The sequence below is a fragment of the Labrus mixtus genome, chromosome 16, assembly GCF_963584025.1.
Source record: "Labrus mixtus chromosome 16, fLabMix1.1, whole genome shotgun sequence".
Classification (NCBI taxonomy): Eukaryota; Metazoa; Chordata; class Actinopteri; order Labriformes; family Labridae; genus Labrus; species Labrus mixtus.
Genome location: NC_083627.1, coordinates 21,693,705 through 21,718,139, shown reverse-complemented (window position 1 = coordinate 21,718,139; position 24,435 = coordinate 21,693,705). Strand labels below are relative to the sequence as shown.

General features: G+C 38.5%; 3 protein-coding genes across 5 annotated transcripts; all 3 read right to left on the bottom strand.

Moving 5' to 3' along the window:
* Positions 1 to 430: 430 nt before the first annotated feature.
* On the bottom strand, positions 431 to 3,616 carry LOC132990830 (gastrula zinc finger protein XlCGF52.1-like). Of its 3 annotated transcripts, none has more exons than XM_061059306.1 (5): positions 3,529 to 3,616; positions 2,908 to 3,054; positions 2,679 to 2,794; positions 1,753 to 1,896; positions 431 to 1,666 (listed from the first exon to the last, which is right to left on the bottom strand). In XM_061059306.1, exons 2-5 carry the CDS (start codon positions 2,999 to 3,001, stop codon positions 986 to 988), a joined length of 1,035 nt encoding a protein of 344 aa, XP_060915289.1. In that variant the 5' UTR covers positions 3,002 to 3,054; positions 3,529 to 3,616; the 3' UTR covers positions 431 to 985. The 3 variants fall into 3 exon arrangements, with proteins under 3 accessions (XP_060915289.1, XP_060915290.1, XP_060915291.1); XM_061059307.1 differs by having other exon boundaries at positions 2,908 to 3,051; positions 3,529 to 3,576; XM_061059308.1 differs by having other exon boundaries at positions 3,396 to 3,530.
* A 2,487-nt stretch (positions 3,617 to 6,103) lies between these two features.
* ndufv1 (NADH:ubiquinone oxidoreductase core subunit V1) lies at positions 6,104 to 11,872 on the bottom strand. Its single transcript, XM_061059304.1, has 11 exons — positions 11,743 to 11,872; positions 10,320 to 10,428; positions 10,142 to 10,224; positions 9,827 to 9,997; positions 8,893 to 9,076; positions 8,209 to 8,398; positions 7,436 to 7,648; positions 6,935 to 7,101; positions 6,762 to 6,843; positions 6,524 to 6,669; positions 6,104 to 6,351 (listed from the first exon to the last, which is right to left on the bottom strand). Exons 2-11 carry the CDS (start codon positions 10,422 to 10,424, stop codon positions 6,274 to 6,276), a joined length of 1,419 nt encoding a protein of 472 aa, XP_060915287.1. The 5' UTR covers positions 10,425 to 10,428; positions 11,743 to 11,872; the 3' UTR covers positions 6,104 to 6,273.
* An 87-nt stretch (positions 11,873 to 11,959) lies between these two features.
* Positions 11,960 to 23,443, bottom strand: hcn3 (hyperpolarization activated cyclic nucleotide-gated potassium channel 3). Its single transcript, XM_061059303.1, has 7 exons — positions 21,690 to 23,443; positions 16,664 to 17,093; positions 16,402 to 16,563; positions 15,505 to 15,723; positions 14,845 to 14,991; positions 14,003 to 14,243; positions 11,960 to 13,601 (listed from the first exon to the last, which is right to left on the bottom strand). Exons 1-7 carry the CDS (start codon positions 22,148 to 22,150, stop codon positions 13,399 to 13,401), a joined length of 1,863 nt encoding a protein of 620 aa, XP_060915286.1. The 5' UTR covers positions 22,151 to 23,443; the 3' UTR covers positions 11,960 to 13,398.
* Positions 23,444 to 24,435: the final 992 nt, after the last annotated feature.

Sequence of the window (24,435 nt, the reverse complement as noted above, 5' to 3'; positions counted from 1 at the left end):
TACTTTTAATTTTAACAATACACTAAAGAATAGTCAAGATGCAAATGTTATTTAAAACTATTACTATGCATCACTTCTACTGGTAGTATAAATGTATTCACCTGAAGGAGCAGGTGTCCTAAAAGTAGGACACTACTGTACTTATTATACTACGAATATGCAGTTTTAAATTGTCTATTTCTGGTTATAGTCATTCATAATGGTCAAAATTATGATTTCAGATCATTTGTTTAACAACTTTCTGAAAAAAAATCTCAAATCTCTCACACAAATAAAGTTTGTATCTTTAAAATTACAGAGGACAAAAACAGTCTCTACCATAACCCACGACTATTACGTTAATGTAAATAAGACTACTTTGGTGTTTTTCTGTCTTAGTTGACAAACCCCTTTACATTTTGCCCTTCAATAAAAACACTAGAGACAAACATTTTGTTCAAGGCAGCAACAATTTAATGGTTGAAAGAGTAAACAAAGACCCAGAGAATACAACATTCGTCAAGGCAAGGCATAGCATTGTATACAGTGGCCCATTCAGGAGATTTTGGATTGTTTATGATAGGACTTACATTCCAAGTACAATTGTAACCTTAATGACTTTCCTAAGAATAAACTTCACCATTAAATACAAAATATTCCCACAATTGAGTTGGAATGAACCAGATAATCTTCAATTAATATAAATATTTCCAGTACAGTAGCGGTAATATTAACACCATGAGCTCATGGCACTAGTTAATCATGTTTATGCACTGATTGGTACAGTTTTATTCACAAGTGTAGGATGTATGGTATTTATAAAAGCAATTGAAAAATGTCAGTCCAGAAGCAACTTCCATAATTCAATTGTGTTGCATAACCTCCCTTCAAATACTCACCCTAAACTATTCACATATCTACCTACACAAAGGGGATAGGAAGAAATACTCTGACAAGTATTTAACTGAATGGTGTAGGATGAAGCTGCAGTCTTTTTAACTGTACATTATCTTTTTTCTGCTACCTCCTCTCCATCAGTGTGGGTGTTCTGGTGGATCTGCAGATCGCCCTCTGTTGTAAAGCTCTTTACACAGGTGGGGCAGTTGTATTCAGAACCATGAGACTGAGAAATGTGAGCTCTGAGCTGCTCAGGTTGAGCGTAGCTTTCATCACACTCTGTGCATCTGTGAGGCTTGAGAGAGGTCGACCCATGTTCCCCTCTCTTGTGTGCCCGCAGTGCTGTAACAGAAGGGAAAAGGAGATCACAGTTTGCTTCAGGACAGGGAATTTTGAGCTGCGTTTGTGGCTCATTAGATGAGCATCCCTCCGTTGTAGAGTCGTTACATCCTTCCTCTGATTCCTCTTCCGTTTTGAACTTCTTGCCCTCAATCGTCCCTCCTTGAGCTGCGTTCTTCGGTCTACGGCCGCGTTTTTTACCCTGGGGCTTAACGTCACAGTTAACACTATCAGCAAATGTTTCCTGGTGCTGCAGGAGTTCTTTTTCTGTCTGAAAACCACAGCTACATTTACAGCACTGGTAGGTGTTGACACCATCAGCAATTAACGAGCCCTTGGGGTGCTCTGCAATGCGATGGTAGCGCAGTCGTGAAGTACTCTGGAACAGGGCGCCACAATCCCTGCAGGGAAACTTTCGCCCTATGCAATCGTGTCTTCTGTGTTTGTTCACCTGCAAGACATTAAACAAACAGCATAGACATTTAAACGGTTATTTAATAATCTAACATGCTAACATGTTACCTGCTGCGTCCTCACCTCAGTGTAGGTTAAAAAGGTTTTCTTGCAGTAGGTACAGCTGAAAGGCTTCTCCTCTGTGCTGTGGCTGACCTGGTGCTCACTGAGCATCTCAGAAGACGGGAAGCTTTTGTCACACTGGTAGCAAGTGAAGACTGTGTCAGTCTGCAAAATGAAGTGCAAAAAAAACTGGTTTAAAATATGAAAGCAGCACCCAATGCTTTTTTCAATGATTCTTAAAAAGGATGTCAAACGGTTACAAAATTTAATTTTACTCACAGGGGGACATTTACAAACAAAACTATGTCTTCAGTTCATAATTGAAAATGAAAATGTACAAAAAGACTTAAATATTCAGGAAGTCTACATAGAAGTATAACTGATATAACAGCCCTGCCAACATTGTAAGCTAACGCAGATATACCATAACAAATGAAAAACATTAATAACAGTTAACGCAGATATACCATAACAAATGAAAAACATTAAGAACAGTTAACGCAGATATACCATAACAAATTAAAAACATTAATAACAGCTAATGCAGATATACCATAACAAATTAAAAAATACAATTACAAAAAATGCTTTCAGCAATGACAGATCTTGGCTGATTAATATTGGGTTTTTTTTCTTACTCATAAATCTTGATTACCTGAAGGAATCCCTGCGAATTAATTACATTAATTACAACATCTCATATGTGAGAAATGTTAGTTTTTAAGACAAAACAAGCAATTGGCTGAACCAATTTTCCCAATGGGATATGTCATTATATAGTCATGTATCAAAAACTAAACAATAAATTGACAAAGCAATTAACTAATAATTTCTTTAATACAGAAAATAATCGGTTTCAGCACTTAAACCATCCGCTCTTACACGACTTGATTATCTGGGCTTGTATCTCTTCTAGGAAGCTGAGCTTGCATGTTTATTGTGTTTACCTGCTGCAGCTGTTGCTTGTACAGCTCCCGGTGACTCTTCCTCATGTGTCGCTCCTTGGCTTTGGCGTTACAGAATGTGATGAAGCACTGGAAACACTGCAGACTCTCATGCTGGTCTGCATCACCATAAGACAACATGGGTTTTGGAGATTAGTAAATAAGAGACTTAAAGGTAGATTCACAACAAAGCAAAAAAATATGATGTTTCAAAAACAAATGTTGGGCTTACAGGACTGCAAAGGACCGACAAGAGTCTCCGTTTTCATCTCCTTTGCGGCGGGTTTCACTTCGCTTCCCACGATGACATGCTCTATTTTGTACATTTCGATGCTGGAGCTTTCAAACACTAGCACAGACACAAGGAGCTTCCACGCTGCTGGAGTTTATACAAACAAACACTTGAAACCATCAATACTATGTTCAGGTGTCTGCAATGACACAGTCACTACAACGACAGAGGGTTAGCTTCAAGAGCACTGGCGTCACGTTACGAAGCAATGGGACATTTTAAATACATAATCAAACATTTGACAGGGGTTCAGTGAAAACATAACACATTTTCTTAAATCATTCCCATGCTGAAGAAAAACGTTTTTTTTAATTGCTCAAACAAGTAGTTTATTGGGAAAAGCAGCAATTTCGTGCAAAGCTAGTTGACATAAGGATGGAGAACGCAGACCCTGCTCCACATGCACAGCTATAATTACGAGCTCATACATTTTAGCGAGATTTCAAAAAGCGTCGCATTCTGCTAGCTTTTTGGTCAACCCTTCGTGCGTTTGTTGGTGGAATTAAAATAATTTTCAACTAAACTCATGGTAAACAATTCAAAAGGGTTTCCATTTCCTACCGTTCGAAGCGTCCACCGAAATGAAGCTGCCTCCACGTCACGTGACAAGGGAGAGGCCCCTGATATCGCGAGATTTGAGTTGATAGTGCAAATGACACTGCCAATGACAATTTTAATCAACAAAATGTACAAATTAAAAAAGTGACTATACAGATCAAATTTTCAAAACGTGAAACCATTGTTTAAATCTTTAATAACTGAACAATAATATATTTTTAAACTGTAGGTAACCTCTTAATTTTTTTCCTGTTACGCTTTCTGCCAAATTAGTCAGTTTTTTTCATTAATTTACTCATCATGATTTTCTTTAATCATTGTAAAACAGTCACTGTTCGGTCCTTGAAGTAACAGTAAAGATCTTCAACTATCAGCAGCAAGATTTTTTACACATTAAAATATTCTACATGAATTATGTCTGGGGAATTCAGATCATTTTTTTAGTCTATAATAAACAACAGCAAAGTATGAGGAAAATAATTCAGTGGAGACCTGCATCTATATTTGTTTGATGTGATTTGATACATTTATTTTTTACAGTTAAAAAGTACACAAGATAAAAAAGGCGTTCCTTTAGACATGTTCCTACATACAGTTGCAGGAAAAAGTATGTGAACCCTTTGGAATTTCCTAGTTTTCTGATTAAATTGGTCATAAGATGTGTTCTGATCTTCATCTAAGTCTCAACAATAGACAAACACAGTCTGCTTAAACTAATACCACACAAACAATTATATGTTTTCATGTTTTTGTTGAACACAACATGTAAACATTCACAGTGCAGGGTGGAAAAAGTATGTGAACCCCTAAGCAAATGACTTCTCCAAGAGCTAATTGGAGTCAGGACTCAGCCAACCTGGAGTCCAATCAATGAGACGAGATTGGAGGTGTTGGTTAAAGCTTCCCTGCTCTTTAAAAAACACACTCCAGGTTTGAGTTTGCTACTCTCAAGAAGCATTGCCTGATGTGAACCACGCCTCGCACAAAAGAGCTCTCAGAAGACCTACGATTAAGAATTGTTGACTTACATAAAGCTGGAAAGGGTTAAAAAAGAATCTCTAAAAGCCTTGATGTTCATCAGTCCACAGTAAGACAAATTGTCTATAAATGGAGAAAGTTCAGCACTGTTGCTACTCTCCCTAGAAGTGGCCGTCCTATAAAGATGACTGCAAGAGCACAGCGCAGAATGCTCAATGAGGTGAAGAAGAATCCTAGAGTGTCAGCTAAAGACTTACACAAATCTCTGGCACATGCTAACATCTCTGTTGGCGAATCTACGATACGAAAAATGGACTTGGTAAATGGTAAATGGACTTGAGCTTATATAGCGCTTTTCTAGTCTTCCGACTACTCAAAGCGCTTTTTACACCACCTGTCACACCCTTTCACACACTGATGGTAGTGGTCGCTATGTAGTATCATCCATCAGAAGTAACTAATGCCATTCATACACCACCACTGAAGCAGCGGGAGCAATTCGGGGTTAGGTGTCTTGCCCAAGGACACATCGGACATGTAGCCCAGCTGGGGATCGAACCCTCGACCTTCCAGTTGAGAGGCGACCAGGTGAGGTAGACCTCGGCTTAAAACCGCCCCGTAAAACACTAAACAAGAATGGAGTTCATGGGAGGACACCACGGGGAAAGCCACTGCTGTCCAAAAAAAACATTGCTGCACGTTTGAAGTTTGCAGAAGAGCACCTGGATGTTTCACAGCACTACTGGCAAAACATCCTGTGGACAGATGAAACCAAAGTTGAGTTGTTTGGAAGGAACACACAACACTATGTGTGGAGACAAAAAGGCACAGCACACCAACATCAAAACCTCATCCCAACTGTGAAGTATGGTGGAGGGGGCATCATGGTTTGGGGCTGCTTTGCTGCATCAGCCTAGACAGATTGCTATCATCGACGGAAAAATGAATTCCCAAGTTTATCAAGACATTTTGCAGGAAAACTTAAAGCCATCTGTCCACCAACTGAAGCTCAACAGAAGATGGGTGATGCAACAGGACAACGAACCCCAAAGCACAGAAGTAAATCAACAACAGAATGGATTCAACAGAAGAAAATACGCCTTCTGGAGTGGCCCAGTCAGAGTCCTGACCTCAACCCGATAGAGATGCTGTGGCATGACCTCAAGAGAGCGATTCACACCAGACATCCCGAGAATATTGCTGAACTGAAAAAGTTTTGTAAAGAGAAATGGTCCAAAATTCCTCCTGACGGTTGTGCAGGTCAGATCTGCAACTACAGGAAACATTTGGTTTAGGTTATTGCTGCCAAAGGAGGGTCAACCAGTAATTAAATCCAAGGGTTCACATACTTCTTCCACCCTGCACTGTGAATGTTTACATGTTGTGTTCAACAAAAACATGAAAACATATAATTGTTTGTGTGGTATTAGTTTAAGCAGACTGTGTTTGTCTATTGTTGAGACTTAGATGAAGATCAGATCACATTTTATGACCAATTTATGGAGAAAACTAGGAAATTCCAAAGGGTTCACATACTTTTTCTTGCAAATGTACAAACATGCACACACAAAAAAATGTTCAAAAACAAACCTCAAAAATCTTGTTTGTGATTGATAGCACTTTATTTGTAATAGGACAAGGCAAACATCAATGGAAATCTTGATGAAGAGGTTATGTGACGGCACATTATCACTTTAAATAATTTGTCAGTGACAAAAGGTTAAGGACAAATGAGGCAGAAGAAGGAGTTCAAGGTGTCAAAGGGGCCGTTTAAGCCCTGGCTTGCTGCTGCTGCTGGTATTCTGTGATTCTGCTCTCCATCACAGGCCTGAAGTGCCTGATCAATCCCTGGGATAAAAGAAAGATAGTACATCATTTATCTTGAACGTTTTTTTTAATTTAGATGTTTTAAGTCTTCCGGTGATGTGTGGATCCAATCCTACAGTATTTTGACTGAATAATATTTTACAGTTCTCTTTTTATCCTTTCAACTATCCTGTTTTTGAATATTCATGTTTACCTGCACTGGCCATGCCGCACCGTCTCCAAGGGCACAGATAGTATGACCCTCAATCTGCTTACTGATTTCCCAAATCATATCGATCTCTGTCGACCGAGCATCACCGCGCACAAAACGCCACATCATGTTATTCATCCAGTCCACTCCTGCAGAGACCGATCAAAGGGAAAATGATATTCATAAGTATGTAAGGAGGCAGAGAACCGACTGGTGTAGTGTAGATTAAAGTGTGACTTACCCTCTCTGCAGGGCGTGCACTGACCACAGCTCTCATGTTTGTAAAACTCAATCAGGCGGGCGATTGCTCTGATAATGTCAGTCTGAAAAAGCAATGCATTTATCAATGTAACACATGTTTTTTTTGTATTTCTCAGCGAGTATTGAGTGATGCTGCAGGGTAGACAGACGTACAGATTTGTCCATGACGATGAGAGCAGCCGTACCCAGACCAGTCTGAGCCTGGATGAGGCCGTCGAAGTCCATCAGCACCTCCTCACACACATTCTTGGGAATGAGGGGTGTTGAGGAGCCGCCCGGGATTACAGCGAGCAGGTTATCCCACCCACCGCGCACTCCACCTAGCAGACAGATGTTTCTTTCAATTAAGTAAAATGAAGTAAAAACCGCATTGACTTATGTTGTGCTTATGTTAAGCTGACTTAATCTTTAAACTTGCGGATCCCCTTGGCAGATAAACAAGTGCAGACAAACAACTGAAGCATTAAGGTTTTCACTTCACATTAAATAATTTAAAGGGAAAATTCTTTACATCACAAGCAGTTTTTTAGACAAAATCAAAAACTCACATCAGTGAAACATCACTATTAATTCACTTTATCCTTTAAATAAAAAAATGCTGTCTCAGTTACGATGTCTCTTATTTTTGTGAGTATTTCTTCTGCATATCTGTACCTGCGTGCCTCTCAATGAGGTCTTTGAGAGGAACAGACATCTCCTCCTCCACAGTGCAGGGGTTGTTAACATGGCCGGAGATGTTGAAGAGTTTTGTGCCGGAGTTTCTCTCTCTGCCGAAGCCCAGAAACCACGAGCCTCCACGGCGACAGATTGTGGGAGCCACAGATACCGTCTCCACATTTGCAACAGTTGTTGGGCAACCAAACACACCTTCAGGATTGAAACAAAAAAGGTATGCTGATATTTTAGAAAATGCTTTTAATTTATTTTACAATAACAAAAGTGTTCAGCATTAGTAACCAACATTTAGATAAGTCAAATAACAAAACTGTTTCATGTATATGATGTATCAGTTATACTTGTATATTCTTTATGTTGTTATACTATAACTTTAACATATATTTGATGAGCCATGAATTTACACAGCTAACCCTCTATATTGTTATTACATATTTACCACTGTTTTTGCAAACTTACATCTCTTACCTCCAGCAAGTATTTTTACATTCAGTTGACAAGTCTTAATAAATGTTGTATTTAATTTTTCATTTATTATTATTATTTAAACCAGTAAGAATGTTAAGTTAAATCCTTGATGTATAAATCTCTTTCTATTCCTTTTTTTATATTCTAAGTGCTTATTTATGTATCTATTCTTATATTGTTTTATTTGCTCTGATAACCTGCTGCTGTAACACCACAATTTCCCAGATTGGGATCAATAAAGTCATTCTATTCTATATTCCACACTTGGTTTCTCTAGAACTCACCCACGTCAGCAGGAAAGGGGGGCTTCAGGCGGGGTTTCCCTTGCTTGCCCTCTAGTGACTCAATAAGAGCGGTCTCCTCCCCACAGATGTACGCTCCAGCTCCTCGCATTACAAACACGTCAAAGTCATAACCAGAGCCGCAGGAATTCTTTCCAATGAGCCCCGCAGCATAGGCTTCATTAATAGCAACCTAGAAAAGCATATTGAAAATACAGCACTTTAAAACATTTCAAAGCATATTAAATCCATCTATAAGACCATACGGATATTGCCATGATGTAAAAAGGTCATATATGTAATGTATAGATGTTCATATTATTTAAGGAATAATATAATAATCAGACCAACTTCATGAAATAGAGCTCATAAAAAAAGCTAGATTTGAGGTTTTGAGAATTCATTCTGCAGAAAACTGCTCTTGATTTTGTTTTGGCTGCACTCATCAGTTTTCTTTTTAGTCTCGTTCTTCTGCATTTGTCACTCCGTTGGTTTGTTCTGTTCTTAGAATTGTTTAAATGTAATTAGTGATTTTGGAACTGGATATTTTAAATAAAGAAAACTTAATAGGTTACATGTTTTAAGCTACTTGAATCTTTTCCTATAAACTGATTTCAAACATTACTGAAAAGTGTTTGTACTCTGTTGGTTTTCAGTTGATAACGGCAGGTTTCTGTCCAGGTTCACCTGCAGGTTGGACGACTCATTGTAGAACTCTCCTCTGATGTAGATGTAAGCAGCGCGTGCCCCCATTGCCATCCCAGCGATCAGGCATCCCTCCACCAGCTTGTGTGGGTCATTCCTCATGATCTCACGATCCTTACAGGTGCCAGGTTCTCCCTCATCAGCATTCACAACCAAGTACTTTGGCCTAAAACAAAGAATTGGGATAAAATGTCACCTAAAGAAGCTGTATTTGGAATCTTTAATACACCAAATTTCATTTTGGCTCCAGAGGGATGAAAAGGTGATCTGTTATGACAGATAACTATCCCTGTTGTTGCATCACAATGTTGTTTTTGTTTTGAATCCAAAAATAGGGTTGTTTCTTTTAGTGCTAGCTGACATACAGAGTTTTGAACTTTGAGTTTTCCACTTATATCTACTCTTTTTATATTTTGTATTTTAAGTTAAGTTTAAGCTTTAAGTTGTATTTAAATTGACACTTTATATTTTAGGTTTAAAATGTTTCGTCTACCTGCACTGTGCTCTGTGTGCCTTTGAATTGGACAAATAAAGTTTTTTGAATTGAATATTAATATATTTTCTAATGAGATATAGGGCGTTACAATATGGCTTACATTGATATAGATGATGTTGCGTTAAAATAACTATGTATGTTTCTTCCGTACAGTTATCCTATTTCTCCTCTACCTGTGTGACCCGCTTCACCCTCCTCCGTCTCTCTCTGAGCAAAACTCAAAAACCACCTGACTAACAAAAAACACAGCCATGTTTATTTTGTTATGCAGGAAAGGAACTTTTCAATATATTTTATTGTATTTAAAGGAGCATATCATCTAATATTATTATTCTTCATTTGGTCCATATCGCCCAGCCATGGTGTGTTTATACATAAAAAACAAAGTACAGGTGTGAATCTGTCTGTCTCCTCACTGACCTGCCATCGCTGGGTTTGTTCATGAAGCTCCACTTCATGCCTGTAGGGAAACCAGCTCCACCTCTGCCACGCAGACCAGAGACCTTGATCTCATTGAGGACCCAGTCGACCCCCTTCAAAAGGATCTCCTTAGTTTTGTACCAGTCTCCACGCTTCAGTGCCCCTTTCAGCCTGGAGCACAAATATTAGCAATAGAGCATTGTGTTATAAGGATTCTTTTTTACTCTTACTGCCCATGACATTATTTCATATTGTGTGGGTGCATCAATCAAATCACTCGGCACACAATGTTTAAAGTTATACAGAGCATGTTACCTCCAGTCATGACGTCCATACAGGTTTGTGAAAATTCTGTCCTCATCTGCTAGAGGTCCAAATGTGGTTTTCTTAGGAGCACTCTGGAAAAATAATTCCAACACATCAAATATTAAAACTTTTTTTTTTTTTTTTTTTACATTTTAACCATAGTATAAACTAAATACAAACCAGGTACCTGTGCTGTGCTGTTATATCTGGTGATAGCGGTCACTCCAGCTTGGCTGACTGCAGCTGGAGCGCGGGCCACCCCAGACACCACTGCTCGAGAGAGCGACAGCATCTTCCTGTCGAGAGGCGAGACCATAAGATCACAAGTCAAAAACACAGATATTCTAGTGTAAAAAGAAACAGATGGCAATCATAGTAGGTACTAAAAGCATGAACATTTTCATTGTAGATTGATTGCGGATTATGTATTGGATCCATTAATAGTTCAGAGTCAAGGAGAGCAAAAGGGGAAAACTTCAAAGACCTCCTTTTTTCCCAATCGATAGCCCTTATATGAAAGATGTATAGTTTACTACTGTATGAATCACAAAAAGAGATAACATCAGTCTTTAACTTTAAATCTTTTTTAATTTATTTTTATTTTTATTGAATCTTTGATTAAAGATAAAGATAAAATGTATTGATCCCCCATGGGGAACATTTTTGCATTACAGCAGCTCAAGAAAACAGGAAACAGGAATATAATTATTAAAAATAAAAATAGAAGTTAAAAATCAAACATATTTACATCAGTTAAATCAAAAAAATACAATAATAGAAAAAATACAATAATAGAAAAAATACAACACTGATTGCAGATGTTGTATATAGTAACGTCTTCAAACAGTGGAGTTAAATATAATTCACTTGTATTCTAGAAAGCAAAAGTGGACCACATCGTTGGCATATTTTTAATTCTACATCTCATCTATATTTCGTCTAGACCGAAAACAAATAGATATTTTTCAATAGTCTATTTTAGAATAGGTATAATTGTGATTTTTTTTTAAAGCAATAAATAATATACATTTTAAAATGTCTTGTTGGTAATTTGCTGTAATAACAAAAACTACCAACAACACATTACACACCACATTTGTTTAATTCCTCAAACCAGGGCCAAAAGCAAACATTTGATCTATTGCAATGTAATTTTATTTTAAAAACAATCATCAACAATGAATCACCATTGGTTTAGTTTTATAATGAAAGGTTTTGCTGTACATCACCTTGTGTAACTCCAGATGTGTTGTTGTTATGTCACATGCTGAGTTAGCTAACGGCGTAAGGTTATCAAACGAAACAGTCCGTGGATAAACACATATTGTAGCACTTAATAGTAAGAGGTTAATTCAAACTCTTTTTCCTCGCTTTAGTATTCTGTTTTTAGGGTACATACTGACCTCCATGCTCACTGCTAGCCTATTGCTATGCTAAGTTAGCTAGCTTAGTTAACCTTGTAATGTCAGAATAATTGCAGCGGATTGACAACATACCTCAAACGGACAGCTCATAAATGAATTATTACTGTTATTAACAACAGCCACACGAACACAAACCCATCAAACTATGACTGATTCAAGTTAAGTTTGCATAATAATCCTTCTTACCTTCTCTACGTCCCGAGCTTTACGAAACCAAGACCGGAAGTTGATGAGGACTCCGCCGGAATCTTTCACTGTGACACTCAGCTGTCCTCCTCTGCTGTGCTGCAGAGGTACGGAGGGTTATTTAAAAGGTTGTGGTTGCACAACAAGCTGACAATGGAAACTCCTTCTTTTTATTTAGGGAGAAAAATTGTCCATTACAACATTGCTCCCCATAGAAGACAAAATCACCAGCGTAGGTTTCTCATCAAACACATATAAAACAAGGACCTTGTAAAACACACAAAAATACACATAGGCAAAAATTATCTTTTCATATTTATGTTTAAAGGGCAGAATTATCTATATTTACATGGCATTAGCAGTAGGACGATTGTTCAGCAGAATATTCAAATAATGAAATAATGAAAAAGGATAGGGTAAGCACTGTTTAAAATAAAACAAACATCTGTTAAAAGAGAAATATTGCTGTAAAATGAGGTGTTGTAAGACCAGGCTTTTTTCTACTCTTAATTTTACAAAAATAAAAAACAAACATGGTATATATCGATATTTTGACCAAAGGAATCAATGTATAAGAGTAGGTGACTTAAAGATTAAACATAATGTTATAAAAGTCAGTATCTCTATTTATTACCAAACAATCAGGTATTCAGCTTATTAGTGTTATCTCCTTTCAGATCCTGTTTTGAAGCAGAAAATAAGCAGTGACTCTAATTATTGGACGTATCAATGCCAAAAAGATGACATTATAGCAGGAAAATCACATCAAATCAAGTGAACCATAGGGGATTGATTTTAATACAGTAAATAATTCCTTTATATCTGTTTATTAACGTACTAAAGGTTTACTATCATTAACATTTTAAAAAGCAAAATAAATGTAAATAAACAAAGAAGTTAAAATAGGTTGATGTGCAATTAAAAAATAAAGATGTGTGGGGAAAGAATCACACCTTGTAATATTGTATCCTTAATTGTAAAGACCTCCACGTGGGAGTATAGTTACATTTCTCAATTCAAATTCATGAATAACTGTTTACAATCTGTCACTGTGAGTTAATACATCACAGCAACTTATCATCAGGGAAAATTGGAGTTAAAGCCTTGTTTGATTCGACCTATAGACCTGAGGGATCCTTTAAAGCAGAGTTACATACACGCAGCTGTGTGATAAATTGACCAGCTGGTGCTACTTTGGGCTTCTAATATCTCTTATGGATGATGTGATGGATGGTAAAACTGTAGCATCAGAAAGCTTAGAGGCAGGTACAAATCAGCTTGAGCTGCCATCGATGAAAAGCAAATGAATAGCCAACAATTTAAGATGCTTACATTTACAGGAAACCAGAAAACTTTGTGTGGTGTGTATGTGTGTGTTGTGGGGGGGTAACCATTTGTTCATTAGAAAACAGAACTTATATTTACAGCGTACGAAGATCAGATTGCTTATTAAGTTTAAAATAAAAGAGAACTGAACTGAGGGAACACTATTTCTAGCAAGGTGCAGCAATAATGTGCTCATAATGTGCTATCAGGTTGTCCAGCAATATGTGACATTCACATTCAAGGTTTCTTCAAATGGTCACGTTTAGTCAAATTGTAGAAAATAGTCTCCATATATCTGTCTGGAGTTTGTCTCTGTGGGTTCTGATGAGGTCACTCATCGGCTTGAGACTGATGACTGGATTTGCGAGTGCCTCGGCCCAGTCTGTCCACAGCCACACTCTCAAAGGCTTGCCTCATGAGAGGATGCTCCTCCAGGACCTCGTTGAAACTGTCCACGCTCAGGGAGTAAAGGCGGCAGTAGGTGTCAGCCTTCACGGTGGCTGTCCGTCGTCCTTGGGTCAGCAAGCAGATCTCTGAATCAAAGAAGAGAATGTTAGTTTTAAGTTTTAAAACAATAGTTTGAGGAATAGTGTGCGGTTTTTCTATCAGCTAAAATCTTTGGCTCAAAGCCTGCAAGTTTAATAAATCAGCAATCTGAAGACGTCCCTAAGGTTTTTGGAAATGATTCTTAACACATTTAAATCATTTCTAGGTAAACCATTTATGTAAAGGCTGATTAAATTAAAGTAAGGTGATAAAATAATCATAGGTGGGGATAACAAAATGATTAAGACTAGCATTCATTTTGGGACAATGACAATGTGAAAATGAACAACATTATCAGCTTTTTAAAAGAGCAGAGCAAATAGCATCCTCAGAGCCTCTGAAAGTTCTAATGAGTAACTTTTGAGGGGTTTAATTAAAGATGATTCACCCCCAAAATATGCTCCATCGTTGAGTGTTATCTCCCTGTTGCCACGAGGGATGACGGTAACGGCGCCATGCTGGATGAAATACATTTTCCGACCGAGCGTGCCTTCTCGTATTATCAAGTCCCCGGGTTGAAAAACCTCGAAACGCAGCTTGGTCAGGATCACTGTTACAAAATGAGGATCGGTGTTGGCGAACAGCGGCATGTTGGCTACCAGACCACGGCAGTTAAAGCTGACGATCTCCTGCATGGAAGACAAAGAGAAGACTGGAGGCGTTATGAACCTTTTTTTCTTCTTCAAATTTTTACTTTTATTCTGAAATGTTTTGTCAAATAGCTGATTTTTAAAAATGTTTTCACAACTGATTGATTATTATATTTCAAACTAAATTATTTTACAAAACCAACATTGTACCAACCTATTGTTATTGTTCTGTTATAGTGTATATTTAGGTTTAGGTTGTTTGTTTGGGGAAAAAAATAGTTTGAATATGGATGCATGGAATGATTATTTGAATGATTGACTCTGGAGCTTGTGTTTTCTTTGAATAATAATTATGCATAGAAGATATAAGGCAAAAATGTGATCTGCTGCACCTGTCTGTAATATGAAAACTTTTTAGCATATTAGCTTATTAGCTTGTGCAATACTTTGTGGGACATATTTTTCTGTTTTCTGCCACTTCCCATGCTACAAAATTGATTGAGAACAATATTAATGTGGACATTGCGTTATATAAATGTTTTGCAACATCATGTTTCAGGCTTCATTTGTATCCATGTGAGCATGTGTTAATTAAACAGCAAAGCAGAGATGTCAAATCAAGGTTTTGATTAAGTCGCACCTCCTTGAGAGGATCACTGAGCTCTCCGAGGATGCTGTCCTCGTCGAACATCTTCCCCTGGAATCGCTGCTCATAATAATCGTGGATCCTCTGCCTCACGTCCGCTGGCAGTTTATGGAACGACATGTACTGCTCCACTTGCTTATACTGAAACATTTGTACAAAACACATGCTGATTTGACCTTCATGAGTGAACAATAGAAATTCCACAGGTCAGATGTCACATGAAGTCACATTTTTTTTTTACCATTTGTTAGCTTAATTATTGCACAATAATTACAGAGCTGTTTTTTTTTCAGCCCTAAGTGGATTACAATCTCATTTGTAATGGGCATTAGCTAACAGTGATCCCAAACAAAGGTGCTGCCATTTGTTTATCATCCCTCAGTTCTATCATTTGAAAATTCTCTGGACAGGATCACGTTAAGGCCACAAATGCTATTAGATAATAAACACATTTTCCAGGCCTTTGGCTTAGCTTCCATGAAAAAGAACTGGAAAGTAAGCAAGCTTATGAAATACAACATGGCTGTGATATTAAACCTCACAGCCAGAATCACATTAGCATCCACGTGAAGCTCCCAGGATATCAAACAAGAGAAGCTGTGGGTCAAAATGTTCAGTTTGTTAATCTTTTCCAATCCATGCAGAGATGATTACCTTCTCTTGATACTGCCGGTGTGATGCGTCTAAAGACTGCACCAGGGTAGTGGCATGACCAAGGAACATGGCGTAGCAGGTGGCCCCCACCACCATGCTGATCATGGTGAGCCAAACATCCGTCATGCCCTCTGGCGGGTGGGCTCCGTACCCTATACACAGCATGTGACTCATAGCCATAAAGAGGGCGTAGGAGTACTGGATGTGCCATGTATCGTTCTGAGGAGAACAGAGTTTCTTGTAATTAGAGAAATCAGAAAACAGTTTGCATTTGCTGCAATTGTAATTTAAGAACTACACATACTAACTTTGTTGTTCAAAGTTATGTGAGATGATTGATACCATTATTGTGCGTATGTTATGTAAGAAGGTACAACCAGTGGTCAGTTACACAAATGAAAAAAAGGAAACAGCTATGTTGAAGAAAAAAAGTTAGAATAAATAGTTAGGCATGGAACCACTTTGTAATAAAATATAATTTTTACTCTCCTGTTTTAGTGCAGCTAGATTAGCTTTAACCTCATGTTTACAGTTTTTCTGCTAATCTAAGCTAATGGGCTGCTGATTTTAGCTGCATAATTACTGCGCAGACGTGACAGTGCAATCAGTCTTCCCATTTAACGCTCAGCATGAAAGCTAAGAAGCACATTTGCCTTGTTGTCAAGCTTTTTCTTTAATTACTTTGAAAGCTTAGAATTGAGCTTTTTAGGAAGGGTACAATTCAGCTAATTAAGAAATATGAAATATGATGAAATGGTAAAAGTAAGGTTAACATAAAAGTACAAATGAATGCACAGATTCTTCAGGAAGTTTCATTTGATTTGTTTTGGGGGAATTTTAACCCCATATACAAAGCTTGTGTGTTATGGATTGATGTAATAATGGATGTGTACTAACCACCATATTGTTTTTGGATACCCAGCAGTCTGGGGGGAAGTCTTGCAGCATAGGCACCATGAAGGTCAGACAGCCGTCCCAGTGGCACAACAGCAGCATCATGCCGATCAAGTTCACTATACGCACGACAGCACTGGCCAGATCGTAGGTCATGTGAAAAATCTGATGGAAGTTGTATGGAGAAAGAAAAGGACATCAAACTTAAAAAAAAAAAAGTGTACTGTTATGAGCATTGTCTCTCTGCTTGTCTTCCCTATTTTACCTCTTCCCACTGGTGGATGTAGCGGATGAGGCGGGACAGTCGCAAAAGACGGAGCAAACTGAGGATTTTGGTGAAGCGCACGATGCGGAGGGCGCGGGCAGTGCGGTACACGTCAGACGACTCCTGCCGGGCTTCCAGGTCAACGATGAGGAAGATGTAGTCAACGGGAATGGAGGAGATAAAGTCCACCAGGAACCAGGTGCGGAGGTAATGCTTGCGGATCTCGTTTGGGTCCAGGATGATGTGGCTGTCCTCTCCCGGGATTCCCGTGCGGAAATTGAGAACCAGATCCATGAGAAATAGAGTGTCAGACAGGACGTTAAAGGTAATCCAAGGCCAGGTGTTCTGGTCCTCAAAGAAAGTGATCCCCCATGGCAAGATGACCAGATTACTCATCATTAGCAGGAGCATCACAATGTCCCAGTAAAACCTGTTCAGAAAAAAATATTATTTGAAGATTCATGTTGTGCAAATGTAAAGATGTATTAACTCTCTCCCACCTCGACATCAGTACTTAAAACAAAGTACACACAAAAACAAACCGTTTTAGTGGCTCAAAAATTGGGAGTGTTTCTGGTTTTACAATTTGTGTATGGATAGGAAAGATTACTAGTTATGATGCTTCTCTGTTAAAGTCATCTTGTGCATCAAAACTCTTTGGGTTAAGTGTTTACAGGGAGGCCAAGAGAGCTTTGCCGAGGTTAAATGCCCTCGTATTACTGCAGGTAGCACAAGGCTTAAAGATCAAATATGTTCATATTATGAATGAATCAACTGTAAGGGTCTCTGGAAGTCACTCAGTGTATCTGTATATCACTTAGTACAGCGGCTGGTTCAGGTCTTTCAGATAGTTGAAGTACCAGACAACTTCCATGTGTGATAGTGTTAGACCGACGGTTACTCACATGTCTGTGTTTTAAGTTCAGAGTGGTTCTATGCTCCCTTGTTAAATAATTGCTATTACTACATGTTAAGAAGACCACTCGTGTTTTAATCCTCATTTCATGTTCTTGGCTATGTTAGCGTCAAACGTTTTATCTTTGGCCACCTAGTCAACGTGATGACGTCATCCTCCTACAGCTTACAGCCTACTATTGCTACACTACTAGAAACCTACAACCTCAAAATGATATGCAAGACAGTTCTCTTAAAGGTCACACATTATGCAAAATACACGTTACCATGTTTTTCTAACACTACTCTGTGTCCCCAGGCTGTTGACAAACCCCCCCAATTCTGAGAGACGTCCATCCTCTCCGTCTTTTGCCTGCTCCACTTTTCAGAAAAATGTGTGCTCAAACTTGCTGTTTGGAGATTTTCCCTTTGTGACATCACAAAGGGCAGTAACCCCTCCCCCCAGGTGGGTGACACTCCCACAACTATGTGTTTGATACCATCTGAGTCTGCCTTCTCACCGTAGAAAATAGAGTAGGGTGCAAGAAAGCCCGAGCCATCCAAACCATAGAGGGGGCGTGGTCAGACACAGCTCATTTACATATTTAAAGGTACAGACACATAAAATGGCCTGAGCAGGGCTGAAGTAGAGTGGTTTATAGGCATGTTAAAATACAGGACAAGGATTTTTTAACAAGAAACATAACAGACATGTTTTTGGGGAGCTCTGAGACTTAACTGGTTGAAAAGGAGTGTAATATGTGATCTGGCTTTGATATCTCAAGCGAAGATGAACAGAGCATTACGTTCAAAACTGCATTTGGAACATAGATGTACTTTTGTTCTTTGTAAAATGCCCTTACAAATCTCAGTGCTAGTTCACATATTTTGTATTTAACGTTTCATTCATCACAACCGCTAAATCAAAAATAAGATATAACACATTAATTAGTGGACTTAAGGGGCACTGGCTTTAAAGGCTTTAAGTTGGGGAAGTCATCCAAACAGAAGAGCAGTGTGTCGTTTGGGGAATGACCCATTTCTTCGTGACCCTTACTCTTGTAACAGCTCCTGTCACAGGAGGAACCCCTCTCATCAAAAATGTATGCTGCTTACCCCATCGGGTTCAATATAGCAAATACAATGAAGGAAAGGAAAACGTCACTACTTCTGGACATGTCTGATACACAGTGAGCTGCTCTCAGACGTCTTTGCTGTCTGCTTCATGTCATACAAGTCTTTATCCCCTTCAGGTCTCCAGTGGCTCATTATAAGATGTGGCTTAGCGGTTTGGGTTTCCTTACAGACTGTTTCCATCAATTGACAATCACCTCTCTCTCTCTGGCTCTTAGTCTCTCTTTCATTACAGAGGCAGCAGAACCAATTCTACAATTCACTTAGCAGACGCTTTTCTCCAAAGCGACGTACATCAGAGAGTAAGTACAACACAAGCAAGGATCTAGAAAAAAGGGAACAATGTCAGTAAGAGCAAACAATCAGCTTTGAGTCCGATTGGACACAAAGGTGCTGACAGGAAGTGACCAGAGGCAAAGCACAACATTGAGGGCAGTTCTTGAGAGCTCTAATCAGTATAGAAACCATCTTATAAGTCATCGTTTATCAAACAAAAACCATCGTCACTACCATCATCATCATCATCATCAATAATATGGAGACCATCATCATTAAGTTAGTAGGTATTCATGAAAGAGCTGGGTCTTTAGCTTTTTCTTAAAGGTGCAGAGGGACTCTCTGAACATAAACATAGTCTGGTTTATGTTCAGAACCAGAACATAAACCAGACTATTTTCAATCACTGTCACCCTTCACAACCATAAAAACATTTAATACTCTAGCCAATCAGAGCACAGAACTGATAGATTAGTTCCTCATTCCTCACTCACATGTATCCCTTTGTCTATCACTATGACGCGTGTCCTCTTCTGTCTACCAGCTGATTTACATCACTACTTATCACGTCCACTCATGTTGCAGCAGATTAGTGGACACTTGCTGCTGATAACTCCGCCAAAGACTCTGGACTGCATTATAGCTGTTAACATGGGGCATGTGCATATGTGTGTGTGTGTGTGTGTGTGTGTGTGTATGTGTGTGTGTGTGTGTGTGTGTGTGTGTGTGTGTGTGTGTGTGTGCTAAAGCATGAGTGTGTTAAGTCTCCAGTCAAAACCTTTTAGACGAGCTATTATTAACAGTTAAGAGTAAAAAATGAGTAGGACTGTGAATTCATAGTGTTCCATGTTGGTCCTAAAAGCAAGGTTCAATCAGCTTATCATCTAAGTTTAGTTTGTGCCTTTTAAGAGCGAGCACAGTCAGAAAGAGTAATGTGATTGATGTCACACTATCCGGCAATCTGCCATGTTGTGTACGTTCTTGTTGTGGCTTTACAGTAGGCATGACAACATTGGGCAGTCTTTTGTTCAACAACTGGTCCAGACTGAAATATATTTAATATTGGGAGTAAAAATGATGTTTATAGTCCTCAGTTCACTGAAGTCAAACTCCTCGCGCGTGTGTGAGCATACCTGGCCAATCAAAGTGATTCTGAATTATTATTACTACTGTCTATTTTTTTTTTTTTTTGTCTATGTTTTGTCATGCTGTCTTGTCTCCTTTGTTGTATGTTGTTGTTTTTTGTTTTATTTTGTTTTTATACTGTCAATGTTATGTCTATATGTTCTTCTTTTTTGTGTGTGTGTTACTAAATGAAAATGCAAATAAAAAATATAGGTATAAAAAAAAAAAAAAAAGTGATTCTGATTCTCAGAGGACAATCCTAACGGCTTTTTCACAAGCGCCAACTTGAGCTGAACATTTGGGATATTGCTTTAAATCAACTCGACAACTTTTGTATGGAGTGCCTTTAACTTGTACGGGCATTTAAGTTTTCCACAGGATGTTAATGTTAGGAATAATAAAATGCTATAGTAAGAGAAATAGAAACCTCATACCTGCTAAACATCCTCACCAATATGATTGTGAGGTTGTTAGTGTCATTGGTGTTATTTCATCACTTCTTTACTTTGCCTAAGTACAAAATTACAATGTTGCTAGCATTTTATCCTCATATATAGATTGAATTTTTAAAAAAATTTAGCCACATGCAAGCTGCATAAACTCCATCTATGTAATGTAAAGTTTTGTAAATAAAAAGAAGATTGAAGAATATTTAACAAGAAAGGTTCTCTGGTAGTCAAAATGCCATTTAATGTGATTAGACCCTGCCAATTTGATTACAACCCTAATATAAATATTAATGTATAGGATGTTCACTATAGGCTACTGAGATTTATACATTTGCTTATTTTCTAACTTTAAATCCGACTCAAAAGCCAAAATCCAAACAGCTATTTGACCTTCAGAACTCTGCAACAAAAACGTGCCGTTTCAATTCATTCATTTTACAGGGGAAGCTGGAGCATAAGGTTTAAGGAGAGTTGGCCGTTGATAATCCCCCCCTCAGCTGTCTCTGTATTATTGCATAATAGAGCAAGATTGGAATTATAGGGATTCTTATGGGCAATAATCCCTGTTCACGGGTTAATCCTCTCTGTCTGGCATAGCCCTGATGTTTAAAATTGTTTAAATTGATGGCAGCTATTATTAGTGACCGCACAGACGGAGTGTTTGGTGGTCTAAGATGATCAGACCCAAAGCTGTATTATATGCCCAATCCTCCAAAAGTGAGCCCAACCAAGAGTGAGAAATTATTGGATGTCAAATAGAGCACCTTGGGTCACTTTAATCATGAGAATCAATAGATGTATTCCTGCCTCTTCATAAAGACAGAGAAAGGAAGTTGCTGGGAGTTATCATTAATCCAGATGATCTTGTCCTATATACTGTATCACTAATCAAATCCCTTCATCTCCTTATCATATGCTAGGAACCATGACATCAGCTGCTGTGCTGCAGTCTGTCCTTGGAAATATTATATCTGTGCACAGTCGCAGGCAGTTTTGTTGGAAGAAAATCGGATGCTTCTGAAGGAAATTTATGGAAGACGAATGATGAATCAGGCAAAAGATTACAGACTTTTATATTCACATTTTGACGTTTGTTTGCAGGAATAATGTTCCTATACATAGCCCTGACGACACACCCTCATAATTACCTGAAGTCACTGTAAGGGTGGATGATACACACTCCAAAGCTCTTGACCCTGGCCTGCTCAGCAGCAACACCCTTATGACTGCCAAACATGCGCAAGGAGAACTTGTTGACCCCGGGTTGCAGCAATGATCCAAAGTGCCTCTGGAAGTAGGTGGACTGGTCCTCCGCCATGTCATCATCGCCGCCTCCATCAGGCTCATCGTTGGTGTTCAGCAGGCCATCAGGATCGGCCGTGTAGTCGTCATTGTGAGTCTTGACCAAGGAGAAGAGCGTTTTGCTCACATCGCTTTTCTTGTCTGCTTTTGGGGAGGGGGTACCAGGGGGGCTCGTCCTCTGGGAGCCGCTTCTCCATCTTGAGAAGCTCCAGTTGCTCCAACTGCGGTACCTGGATGTCTCTGACTTGTGGGTCGGGCTGTCGCTGAAGCGTTTCTGGTCTTTAACACTCCTAGTGGGACTTGTCATTTTTACACCTTGCACTTCAGAACGAAGGATTTACTGTCCCTTGTTTCTTGGCTGTTAGGGTCCTGATCCTAAAGTTCACTGGCAGACAACGTTTCCAGTAGCTACCATTGCCATTTAATGCATTGCTGATGTTGACTTCTGTTTTAAAAGAAATACATCTACTGATAAGCCTGTAGGCATGATACTAAATGAAATGCTGTGTAGCAGCAATAACATGTAGGCTACCAATGACAGAAGTAGCCTATACTTTTTGCTATCCTGACACACTGTTAGGCATGTTGATAACACTGTGTGACTCCAGACAGTCTATAAACAAAATGTGACACCACTGCAATGAAAAAAGTACCTTTTGCCCTCTTTGGTATCATTGCAAGTCTCAAAATCTTCTGAAAACAATGTTTTCTCCACGCACGAGTATCCTCAATGTAAACCCCAAAAAGTTGAAGACTCTTTAAAAAAAAAAAAAGTACTTTCCTGTGTGTCCTGTGATGAACGAAGTCTACTTGATGCAGAAATAAAAACTTCAGGTTCAGTGTTCCTCTGCTCTCCGTGTCTGGTTGACCATGCAGGACGGACGGACATTGACAGCCAGGGCTCAGTAGCCTTCAATAATCGGCTTGTTGGCATAACTGCGTCCACTCACCTCTCTCCTCCTCCTCCTCCTCGGTCCTCTCCCGCCTCCCCCCTGTGGCTACATCGCCCTCCCTCCGCTCGAAAAACTCCCAGGGTTTGTGTCAAGGTCAGGTCGGATTTCGGAGACGAGGTGTGGACCCTACAGGTCGGTCGCAACCAAACTGCATTACGTAGGCGACGTCACATTTCACATCCACTCATTAGCCTACTGCTGTCGTCTTTGAGCGGGAACTACAGCAGCTGGTTATCACACTCAATATTTCATTCACAGTAACAGGCTGTAAAACCAGTCAATGAAAGAGGGGATAACATAAATAGTGTTTGTCCGTCATAAGATACAATTTAACAGCCTACCCCTGCATTAATAAAAAAAAGACTAGTGGGTCTACCTGTTGGCTACTTTCAGTATTTTTCAAGACCCCGGACGTCTTTTAAGTTTGTAAATGGCCACTGATGCTATTTAATTAATAAATATAAAGTCATGGTTGTTGCTGTTTTTCTCTGTATGTTTTCCCTGTATTTAACTGTATTGCTTTGTACAGCACTTTGATTTAAAGCGCTTTATAAATAAATGTATTATTATTATTTATTATTAATACAGGCTTATTCTTGCGTGGTTAACATATTGACAAATGATGTAGCTCCAATAAAATCGGCATATTTACTGTTGTCATATTTTTTTGTATTAGTTTTAATTTTAGTTAAGGAAATGCAAAAATATGTAGTACTTTTGTAGGCCTATAAGCTTTGTTTTAACCAATTGAAGCTAAACTATTATTTATTTCTGTAAAGGTAAAGGCCTACACTTGTGCGTATTTATTCATTGTCTTTTGAATAGTAAAGCCAAAGTTAGATATCTTGCATTTAGGTTATAGTCTTAGGAAATAGTTTTGCATAAATAGGCATATGGGAGATATAGCTAAAGTTATAGTTTAGAAATGACTTAGTTCAAACATAGAACATTTGTCACTGCACAATAATAACTGTATATATTCTTTCAGTCACCACAACTGTCTATTTATTTATTATTATTATCATTCATTCACTGAACAGCAATTGCTCTGGCCACTTTTTACATACTTCTCTCTCATATAACCACAAATATATTTTTGTTTTTGTAAAAGCTGCTGTTTAGTATTGCTGCTAACAAAGTTTCGTTGTGTCCTTGTATACAATGATAATAAAGATTCTATCTATCTATCTATTTGCCAATCAGCAGCACAAAGATTCAAACTTGTTAGCCCGCATTGTCTTTGCATTATGTGTTATTCAATTTGCACACAAAAACAGCGCTTCAAAAAATCAGCTTATCCAGAGGGTTTGGACCTTTATAAGGACTTCAGATCTTACCCAACAATTATTTTAATTATCGATTCATGTTATTTTCTACCCCTTGTTTGTAATACTTAATATCGACAGTAATGGATTAATCCAGTATTAAGACCTTATTTTTCATTCTATTTTCCGCCCCAGAAAGAATATTTCATATTTCATTTTTACAAAGGATGATGTTGTATATTGTGAGCCATGGTGAGCTGTGTTGAACTGTATTCAAATGAAAGAACAGTCAGAGGATGCTCCCCTCTGGCACATCACATTGTTTGTTAGTTAATATTGTAATCCATTTTATTAAGTTTGTGTTGCATGTTAAA